Raw genomic sequence first — 10,474 nt, 5'->3', positions numbered from 1 at the left:
AAAATGAAACTGAAGCGGGACGGTGGTCACGTGACGGGCGGCTGGGAATAAAGGCGGCCGCTTCCTAGGACTGGCGCTTCCAGCTCTGCAGGGCGCAGGGGAGGGCGGCATGGAGTGTCCTTCCTGCGGCCATGTCTCCAAGGAGGACGCGCCCAAGTTCTGCTGCGAGTGTGGGGTCAGGCTGCCCGCCGCGGCCCCCGCCCCGGGTAAGGCTGGGGGTGCCGATGGGGGGTCAGCCCGGTCCTGCCTCCTCTCCTGGGGTGGGAACAGAGGGCCGGCAGAGCGGGGGTCTCCTGGGGCCAAGGGAAGCGCCTCTGGCCAGAAGCACTTTCCCGAGCAGCTCCCGGGCTTTTGCTGGAGGCACCTGTCGCTTTGTCAGAATTTCATTTCGTGGAGAGACTGTGAGGTTCCCTGCCCCCTTGGGAGTGGGGAGTGTGGCTGAGCTCGGGGATGGGGTGTTTGGAGGATGCTGCATGGAAGTGGGACCCCAGGCACAGGGTTGGGTGAGGGGTCGCCTGGCGAGGGTGGCCGGTGGCACCTCAGGGTGTCACAGCCCCGGCTGGTGGGTCTCACCCACTGACTTGCCCACTCGGCATCCTGCTAGCACCAGGTTAGCCCTTCTGTCCCAGACCCGTCACCTAAACAGCCGCTCTCCCCACCGAGTGTCTGACAGCCTCTCCATTTCCTGTTTCTGAAGCCCAGCTCCTACCCCGCCCCCCCCAAACCCACCCCTCAGGCTTCCCACCTGCCCTGAGCTGGGTGACCCACCCCTCCAGCGCCTCGGGCCCAACCCCCAGCGCCGACCTCCCCTCCTTCCCTTCTGCACACCCCACGTCTGCTCCCAGGACCCTCTGGCTGCATGGGCCCAAGCGGTGCCCGCCCCCCCTCCTGCCAAGCCTCTCAGAGTAAAAACTGCAAGTCCTGCCTGAATGCCCCTCTGGTGCCCTCTGACCTCCTCCCCTGCAGCCGCTCCCCCACCCGATGGCCTCCTAGCCTTCTGGGGACACGGCTGGCTCTGACCCTGGGACGCCTGGGACACACCTCCCCCGCTCCAGCCTTTGCTCTGCTGTCTCCTTCCTAAGCACCGCCCCCCCCCCCCCCCTTTGAAGCCTGCCGCCTGCCGCCAGCCACGCTCCCTCTGTCTGTCTGTCCTGTGGCTTCAGGGGAGACTGCTGTCTGGCCTCCGCTTTACCCCAGGTCCCTGGCGGTGCCTGGCGCCCTGTGGGTGCTCCATAGACCATGCTGTGGGACTCAGAAGTCCCACGTGTTCTGTAAGCACACCGCTGTGTGTGCATGTATGTGCACCGGTGTGCATATGCATGTGTGTGGGGGGGTGCATGTGTGAGTGTGTGTGCATAGCGGACAGACGCCGCAGTCCCAGGCCTCCCTGCTCGCGCCCGGGTGACCTCCAAGGGTGCGCCCTGCGGTCGCTCGGGTCGGGCGTGTGTGTCAGGTGCGCAGGTTGTAGACACTGTGCTTGGGCTCGAGGGCGCGGTGGGGGGGGGGGCGGGCGGGAGGGGGGCGCGGCGCTTCATGCTGTGCATCGTGTTCTATTGCTTTGCTTCTGCGGCCGAGCCCTGGGCAGAAGCTCTGGGTGGCAGTCAGCCCTGCGGGCCCCTGAGGGTCACAGACCAGGGGCCCTAGGTGGTCAGCGAGCGTCCGCTCCCTCCTCGATTCCTCGCTGCCCGGATGCCCCGCGTGGCCAAGCGCCTGGGGTCCCAGTGGGACTTCCGCCCGCAGGGCTCCCCGCCCCTCGTCATGAGAACGTCTGCCTGGCGGGGGATGGACCTTGGGACGGCAGGGGCCTCTGGGGCTTCAGAGACTCAACAAAATAGAAGCAAATCCCGCCCTGCCCGTGTGGCTGGGATTGAGCGTCGACCTATGAACCTGGTCACAGTTCGATTCCCCGTCAGGCCCATGCAGGACAGTTTACAGGAAGGCAAACAGGTGTTTGCTGGGGCTGCAGAGACGTGGGACCCGTACAGGACGTGGTGCAGGCCCTGCTGGCTCCACGCCCCGCCCTCCCCCCCCCCCGTCCTTCTCCCCCCACACCAAGCCGCTGTGAATGTCTCCATGGCCTGGACCAGGCCCTCTGTCTACGTCCCTGTTGGCGGTCCAGGGGGAGGAAAAAGCCCGCCCTGGGTCTCTGGTTCTGAAAGGTAATCGGCCTAAAATAACGCTCGGGGCAGAGACAGCCTGGGGGGTTGAGACCCTGCTCCCTCCAGCAGCCATCCTCGGGCCGGGCCAGCCCCTCGCCCCGGGCCCCGCAGGGCACCGCCACTCCCTCTTAGAGCCCTCGCCTAACCCTCTTCTCCCTCTGAGCACATGGCCTTTTGTTTTTTTAAACTATTCTTACATTTTTATTGATGTCAGAGAGGAAGGGTGAGGGAGAGAGAAACATCAATGATGAGAGTCATTGATTCGGTGCCTCCTGCACGCCCCTCCCTGGGGATCGAGCCTGCAACCAGGGCCTGTGCCCTGACCGGGAATTGAACCCCGACCTCCTGGTTCATAGGTCAGCGTTCAACCACTGAGCCACACCGGCCGGGCACCATTGACCTTTTTGCAGGGGTGACTCTGGGGGCGTCTCTCCCTTGCTGTTGGGAGTGGCAAGTGCTGCTGGTCCTGGTCAGTCCGTGGGGGCGCACAGTAGGGCCAAACGCCTGCGCCTGAAGGATGAGGCCTGCCTGGCTCCGCTGGCCTCTGAGCACCCACCCCTCGGGCCAGGGCTCAGGGCCACAGCCCGGGGAACACACAGACTTCCTGTCTGCTGGCTCCTAGCTTCCCCCCCTCCCCACCCCCCCCCCCCCCCCGCCCCTGCCTGGCTGTTCACAGAATAGAAAGTGAAAGCAAGAGGGAGAGCTGCGGCACAGGGGGTGGGGGTGGGGGTGGGGGGTGATGGCTGGGACCTGCCAGGACCCCGGGGTCTGGGGGGGGGGGGGGCGCATGGAAGGGGAATGTGTGGCCGAGTCTCGGGCCACCCCAGGCCGGGGGAGGTGGCGGGCTCTGCCAGTTGGGCTGCTCTCAATGGAGAGCTTCGAATACCAGTCGAGTCAGCATTTGACGAGCAGGGAGTTAGGGGGCCCCTCCCCACCCCGAGTCCTCACTACCCATGCCCCGGGGACGCAGGTGGGACTTCCAGGGGCCCTGCCGTGCTGGAAGGTTATGGGGGACGGGGAAGCTCTGGACAATACATTTCGTTCTTTTAAATATATTTTTTTATTGATTTGAGAGAAACATCAATTGGCTGACTCCCGCACGCCCCCTGCTGGGGATCCAACCCACAACCAGGCATTGCCCTGACGGGGAATCCAACCGGTTCCCTCTGGGTGCCTGGTGGACACTCACCCACTGAGCCACACCGGCCGTGTTTTTATTTTTCTTATCTGCATTTTCTGCATTTTCTACATTTTCTTGAGAACACCCAGGAGGAGGGGGAGGGGGGACACCGGGGCCTGAACCGGCTGCTGTGTCCAGGAGTGCGTGTGTGGGGGTGCTGGGCCAGAGCCGGCGGCCGTGGGGAGGGGGGGAAGGGGGTCGGGCTGTCCCGGGACGCCCACGTGCGTTCCCCTGACGTCGGGCCCGCGGGCAGCGGCTGTAGGGACGGAGGGCCCCCCCAGGTTCCTTGGCTGATCCAGTAAGTAAAGCGATCGAGGTCAGGTTAGCGAAGCGAACCCCACACGAGAGCAGGAACCCTCCTCCCGAGGGCCCGGCACAGGCCCCCCGCAGCTCCGTCCCCAGCGGAAGACGGGGTGCGGGCTGGGGTCGGCGACCCGGAAGGCCTGCGGGGCCTGCAGCTCTGGTAACTGCTCCCAGAGAGGGGGTCCCCTCCTCGTCCTGTGGGGTGCGGCCCCTTACCCACGCAGGCTCCCCGCACGGCAGTGTCCCCCCAGAGGGGCGCCTTCCCTCCGCCTTCAGAGCGCCCGGGGCCGCCGACCGCATGGCTCGGTGAACAGAGCGTCGGCCTGCGGACCGAAGGGTTCCGGGTTCGATTCCAGTCAAGGGCACGTAGCTTGGTTGCTGGCTCCTCCCACTCCCCCCCCCCCCAATTCCCTCCGGCCCAGGCCTTGATCGGGGCACGTGCAGGAGGAACCCATCGATGTGTTTCTCTCCCATCTGTTTCTCTCTGTCCTTCCCTCTCTCTTCCACTCTCTCCAAAATCAATGGGAAAAGATCCACGGGTGAGGATTTAAAAAAAAAGAAAAAAAAGACCAGCTCAAACGAATATTCCAGAGGGTGACGGCCTCTTCCCTTCCCTGCCTTGTATTATAGAGTCTGAGAACGACCTGAAGGCGACATCGGTCCCCGAGGGGAAGAAGGAGAGCAGAAAGGAGCTGAAGGAGGATGGGGCCCCCCAGGCGACGTCGGTCCCCGAGGGGGAGAAGGAGAGCGGACAGGAGCTGAAGGAGGACGGGGCCCCCCAGGCGACGTCGGTGCCCGAGGGGGAGAAGGAGAGCGGACAGGAGCTGAAGGAGGACGGGGCCCCCCAGGCGACGTCGGTGCCCGAGGGGGAGGAGGAGAGCGGACAGGAGCTGAAGGAAGACGGGGATCCCCAGGCGACATCGGTCCCCGACGGGGAGAAGGAAAGCGGACAGGAGCTGAAGGAGGACGGGGCCCCCCAGGCGACATCGGTCCCCGAGGGGGAGATGGAGAGCGGACAGGAGCTGAAGGAGGACGGGGGCCCCCAGGCGACGTTGGTCCCCGAGGGGGAGATGGAGAGCGGACAGGAGCTGAAGGAGGACGGGGCCCCCCAGGCGACGTTGGTGCCCGAGGGGGAGATGGAGAGCGGACAGGAGCTGAAGGAGGATGGGGGCCCCCAGGCAACGTCGGTCCCCGAGGGGGAGATGGAGAGCGGACAGGAGCTGAAGGAGGACGGGGGCCCCTCCTCATCGCTGGACCCCAGTGACCCGCAGGCACAGCTGGCCCAGCCCAGCCCCCGGTCCTGGAAGAGCCAGAAAGTGAGTAGTGCCGGCCCCGGCCCCAGGCGCCCAGGCTCTGCCGCCGCCACTTCCTGCCGTGGTGCCCCAGCTGCCGGCCCTGGTGCCCGAGTCCCCACGGGCCGGCCCCAGAGCCACCCGCCGCAGCCCCTCCCGTCGGCCCCGCAGGCTGGGTGGCAGAGCGGGCTGCAGAGGTGGCGGCCTCGGCGCAGACACGCTGGGCGCCCGTGTGCCGGGGATCGTTCTGGGTCCGGACATGGCAGCGAGCAGAGCACACGGACTTTTGTTCTAGAGGGGACAGGAAACAAGCACACGGCATGTTGTGTTTGTGAGTGTGCGTGTGCATGTGTGTGCATGTGCAAATGCATGTGCGTGTGCAAGTGCATGTGCGTGTGCATGTGTGTGTATGTGCAAATGCATGTGCAAACGCATGTGCGTGTGCAAATGTATGTGCGTGTGCATGTATGTGCATGTGTGTGCGTGGTGACAAAGCAGGTGGCAGCTGGGAAGCCTGGAATCGCCCTCAGGGCTCTTGGAGGGTTCCCGGAGCTGACCCCGACGAGGCCCCCCCACCCCATGCGCAGACGCACCCACGTTCTCCCATCCCCCTCACCCAGGTGACCGGCCTTCGGGGTCATGGGTCACTGGTCCTGAAGGGACTGCTCAGCCCTCAGCCCGGAGCCTCGTCCCCACAGGGTCCTGTTACACGCGCTTCCATAGCTGGGGACTCTTCGCCCGGGGCAGGGCCTCCTGGGGGCTCCGTGCCCGGCGCCGGCGGGGGCCGCTCTGCCCGCTCACCAGCCCCAGCCTCTGCTCTGTTTCCATTTCCTGCGCATCGTACGCTCCACACGAGAGTGAGTGAGTCCCGGCAGCGCGGACCTGCTCGCTGACGGCCCCCCATGAGGCTGTCGCCTGCACTTAGGCCCACTGTCCCCCACTCTGTCCCCCACTCTGTCCGCCACCCCCATCCTCTTGTCTCAGCGTCATTCTTCCCGAGATAAAGCGATGGCAGGTGCCCAGCCGGCACGCTCTGTGGTTGAGCGTTGACCTGTGACGGTTCGATTTCGGTCGGGGCACAGGCCCGGGTTGTGGGCTCGATCCCCAGTGGGGGGCGTGCCGGAGGCAGCCCATCCGTGATCCTCTCTCCTCATGGATGTTTCTCTCTCTCTCCCTCTCCCTTCCTCTCGGACATCAGTACGGATGTATGTATATGTTTAAGTTCTGGGTTTTAAAAAAGAGATGGAAGTTCCCTCGGGAGTCAGATGCTGGTCGAGCTAAGCTGAGTTCGTGAGCAGCTGAACGGAGGTGGGGGGAAGGTGGATGGGTGCCGTGTGCACCTGAGGAGTGACCCAGCGTCTCTCTGTCTAGAGCAAGAGGAAGAAGAAGAAAAAGAACGAAAAGGTGCCCGTGTCCAAAGGGCCAGAGTCCTTGTGCGCCACCCCCCTCCGCGCCTTGTCGTCTCGAATCGCTTGCGGATCCTGGGGTCCAGGACGTGGCCCCGCCCCAGAGCTCCGCTCAGCAGGGTGGGTCCCCCAGCCAGCCGCCGCCAGGCGAGGGGTCCGGTGGCTGCGGAGGGTGTCCGCAGGGCCAGGCCGCTGGGGCCCCAGAGGCAGCCTCGGCAGGAGCGTCTCCAGGCGGCGCAGCACCCCAGGACCAGACCGCAGGAGGTGCCCCCCCAGGAGGGAAGGACCCAGAGGGGGCCGGGCCCCCCGCCTCCGCCAGTGGGAAGGAGGGCACTGCCCAGGAGCCCCCGCCGCCCGCACCACAGGGTGACGCCTCGGAGCCCAGGAATGAGCCGCCCACCGTGGGGCAGCAGGCCGCGCCCCCCGCTCCAGGGGTGAGTGGTGGGGAGGGGAGGACCCAGTGGGCCTGCGGAGTCCTTGGCGCCTGGCTGCGCCGTGTGGTTCCAAGGTCGCTTCCTGGTCTGAGTGGGGCGTCCTCTGGGGCTTGCTCCTGGGAATGGGGCTGAGGGAGAGGCTGCCCTGCGCCCCGGGTCCCCGACCCTGTCCCCGAGCCCCTGACCCCGTCCCCGAGCCCCCAGTTCCGTCACCGAGCCCCCGGCCCTGTCACCCAGCCCCCGCCCCCCCCGTCACCCAGCCCCGCCCCCGTCACCCACCCCCTGGCCCCGTCACCTGGTCCCCGCCCCTGTCACCCGGCCCCCCCGTCACCCGGCCCCCCGTCACCCAGCCCCCCGTCACCCAGCCTCCCGTCAGCCAGCCCCCGACCCCCGCCCCCGTCAGCCAGCCCCCGGCCCCCGCCCCCGTCACCCAGCTGGAGGCGATGCTGACCCTCACGCCGTGGAGTCCGCCTCCCTGTCCATGTGGTCCTCTGGGCCCTGACGTTTGGTCTTTATTTCTTCCAGGCGACTGACGGGGCGGCCAGGCTGGGGGAGGGGGCTGAGGTGCAGAGTGAGAAACCGAAGGAGAAACCGAAGCCACCCGGCACCCCTGCCTCCCCTCCTGCCTCCCCGGAGCACGGCCAGGTGAGGGGCTTGTTCTGGGGGAGGGGCGTGGCCAGGGGAGGGGCTTGTTCTGGGGGAGGGGGAGCAGGGCCAGGTTAGGGGCTTGTTCTGGGGGAGGGGGAGCAGGGCCAGGTGAGGGGCTTGTTCTGGGGGAGGGGCGTGGCCAGGTGAGGGGCTTGTTCTGGGGGAGGGGCGCGGCCAGGGGAGGGGCTTGTTCTGGGGGAGGGGGAGCACGGCCAGGTGAGGGGCTTGTTCTGGGGGAGGGGCGCGGCCAGGTGAGGGGCTTGTTCTGGGGGAGGGGCGTGGCCAGGTGAGGGGCTTGTTCTGGGGGAGGGGCGCGGCCAGGGGAGGGGCTTGTTCTGGGGGAGGGGCGAGGCCAGGTGAGGGGCTTGTTCTGGGGGAGGGGGAGCAGGGCCAGGTGAGGGGCTTGTTCTGGGGGAGGGGCGTGGCCGGCCATCTGTCCCACAGCCGCTCCGTTTGGCCGGTCCTGCCACCGCTCCTCCTTCATTCGGTTACTCACCCATAGGTGCTGGCTGGAGCCGGGAGTGCCCGCTAGGCCTGGGGGCTCTCTCCAGAGGAGAGAGATGGCGCAGGGAAGGGGGCGAGGGCTGAGGGCAGCGGGTGGCGCCCAGGGGCCATGGCCGGGAAGGCCTTGCCCACGAGGGGTTTCTGTGATCGCCTGGATGGGGCGAGAGGCAGGCTCCGGGGAGATTGGGGCCGTGTCCCCAGCAGAGGGAATGGCAGGGGCAGGGCCCGAGGGACCAGCGGGAAGCGGAGCCCCCGAGCGATGCGGGAGAGGCCGTGGTGGGGCCCCAGACCGTCGCAGGCAGCCTTGGAGGCTGGTGTTCAAGGTGGAGGCTGGTTCCTTGTCTCAGGAAGCTGACCCCAAAGGCAAGGCTGCCGTTTCTGGGGAGAAAGGCAAGCCGGGAGACCGGAGGAAGCCTGACCGGGGCCTCAGGGCCGATGCGGCGGCCCCGAAGGGCGAGGGCGGCCAGAAGGAGCTGAGAGCTGACACGCGGGAGGTTCCGAGCAGGTAGGGCGCGCGGTGCAGCGGCCCGTGGGGGCCGTGAGGTGCCCGCCCCGGGGAGGCGGGCCCAGTGCTCACCCGCCCACAGAGGGCACCCCCAGGCTCCGGGGCAGGCGGCGGGTCCCCGGGGGCCCAGGGGCAGCGGGCCTCAGGGACTCGGGAGGGAGGCTGTGATGTCCGAGCGCTAGCCCCCCACCCAGCGCTTCCAGGGCAGATTGTCCCCGTCCTGCGCCCACCACCCACCCTGCGGAGGGCGGCGAGAGGACCCCGCGGGCGGTACATCTCAAGTGTCCATGCACCTGAGTTTTGCTGGGTGCATGTTAATGCGGGCGAAGAAATACGGTTACATGTGTGCACATGTGTGCGTGTTTGTGCATAAGTGTGTGTTCGTGTGCGTATGTGCACATTTTTGTGCATGTGTGCGCACAAGCATGTGAGTATGTGTGTGCTTGAGTGCGCATGTTTTTGTGCATGCGTGTGCACAAGCATGTGAGTATGTGCGCGCGCATGTTTTTGTGCATGTGTGTGCACGCGTGCTTTGCGTGTACGTGGCTGGATAAGACAGTTGGGTGTAACCGTGCTTCCCGGCGGCTCTCCGGCAGCCCCCTGAGCCCCGGGGAGGGCGTCACGGTGTTCTTCCACGCCATCCTCTCCAAGGACTTCAACTTCGACCCCAGCCAGCACCGGCTGTTCGTCCGGGGCGGCGAAGCGCTGGGGACGCCAGAATGGAACCTCAACGTGTGCGAGCTGCACGTCACCAAGTGAGTGTCCCGGGCTCGCGGGCAGCGGGGCGTCCTGACGTCCGTCTTCGAAGTGCTTGCGAGCGCAGCTGGTGGCATTAGTTCGGCAAACGAGCGTTTCGAGCAGCTCTGCCCCTCGACGCGCTGGCCCTGCGCCCCCAGGCCCGGCTGCCCGTCAGTCCCGTCGGGGGACCAGCCGGCGACCAGGTGTCGCTCTCGCCCTGCGCTCCACCCTGAGTTTCAGAAGAACTAAAGACTTCGGGGAGGCTTTCCCGACGCCTGGGCATGTCTCCTCTGTTCTCAGAACCCTGGACCCGCACGGGGCCCTCGTCGAAGGCAGCGCCGTGCTGCCCAAGCGGCTGCTGGACCAGCCCGCGCCCTACAAGTACGTGGTCGTGAAGGGCAAGGAGTCCACCGTGTACGAGTTCATCTACAAGCAGCAGGACAAGGAGGGCAAGCACGTCAACCGCTGCCTGCACCTGCGCTCCGCGCTGCTGGGCTCCGGAGGTGGGTCCCGGGCGGCCGCGGCACGCAGGCCTCCGACGGCAGGGGCTCCCGGCCCGGCGGGCCCTCTCTGCCCGGCGGGGCCCCACCCGTGCCCTGCGTACAGACCTGGGATGGAAGCGAGTTTCCATCTGTGCAGCCTCAGTGCTCACCGAGGAGAGGAAACGGGAGGGATTTGTCGTGAAGGGCGGGGAGGAGAGGCAGCTGCTAGAGCGAGGCGCCGGGCATGGGGGCGCTGGGCACGGGGGGCTGGGCACGGGGGGCTGGGCACGGGGACCCTGGGGACGGGGACGCTGGGCACGGGGGCGCTGGGCACGGGGGCGCCGGGCACGGGGGCGCAGGAGTGGGGGCGGGAGGGGCGGGAGGGGCGGGCCCTTCGTGGAGATGTCCACAGGCCCTGGGAGTGAGCATGCGAGGAGCTGGGGAGCCCCGCCCGCCGCCCCGCTATGTGGTCGCGGCAGCTCCGCTTGCTCTTCCTTTCTTATCCTCCATTTTGTCTTCTCTTTCTTTCTTTTTAAAATAATTTCTATTGATGTCAGAGAGGAAGGGAGAGGGGGAGAGAGAAACATCAACGATGAGAGAGAATCAGTGCCGGCTGCCTCCTGCCCTCCCCGCCCTGGGGACCGAGGGCCCCGGCCAGGAATCGAACCGAGACCTCCTGGCTCGCAGGGCGATGCTCATTTTCCCGTTCACACCGTTCACCTCCTTCCGTGTTCCCCTCTGCTGTGTTTGATGCTCACCACGTGCCGTCGAGTGCGTGTGTCTGCGTGTGTGCGTGAGTGTGGCTGTCAGCCCGGGGCCGAGG

At 66.8% G+C, this 10,474-nt stretch overlaps 1 protein-coding gene across 1 annotated transcript in view; it reads left to right on the top strand.

Annotated features, from left to right (window-relative positions):
- Positions 1-10,474, top strand: part of RNF213 (ring finger protein 213) — a gene marked incomplete at its 3' end in the record, with an annotated part of 87,659 nt that continues 77,185 nt past the window's right edge. Inside the window, 8 exon segments of the mRNA XM_080680866.1 lie at positions 1-206; positions 4,273-4,958; positions 6,306-6,367; positions 6,660-6,774; positions 7,300-7,419; positions 8,274-8,431; positions 9,028-9,186; positions 9,470-9,672. Of these exon segments, the coding sequence (XP_080536992.1) occupies positions 110-206; positions 4,273-4,958; positions 6,306-6,367; positions 6,660-6,774; positions 7,300-7,419; positions 8,274-8,431; positions 9,028-9,186; positions 9,470-9,672 (1,600 nt within the window). The 5' untranslated portion in view covers positions 1-109.

The sequence above is a fragment of the Plecotus auritus genome (assembly GCF_963455305.1).
Source record: "Plecotus auritus genome assembly, chromosome: 7".
In the NCBI taxonomy this organism is placed as follows: Eukaryota; Metazoa; Chordata; class Mammalia; order Chiroptera; family Vespertilionidae; genus Plecotus; species Plecotus auritus.
The sequence above is the reverse complement of the archived record's forward strand: the minus strand, read 5'-3'. Positions and strand labels throughout refer to the sequence as shown.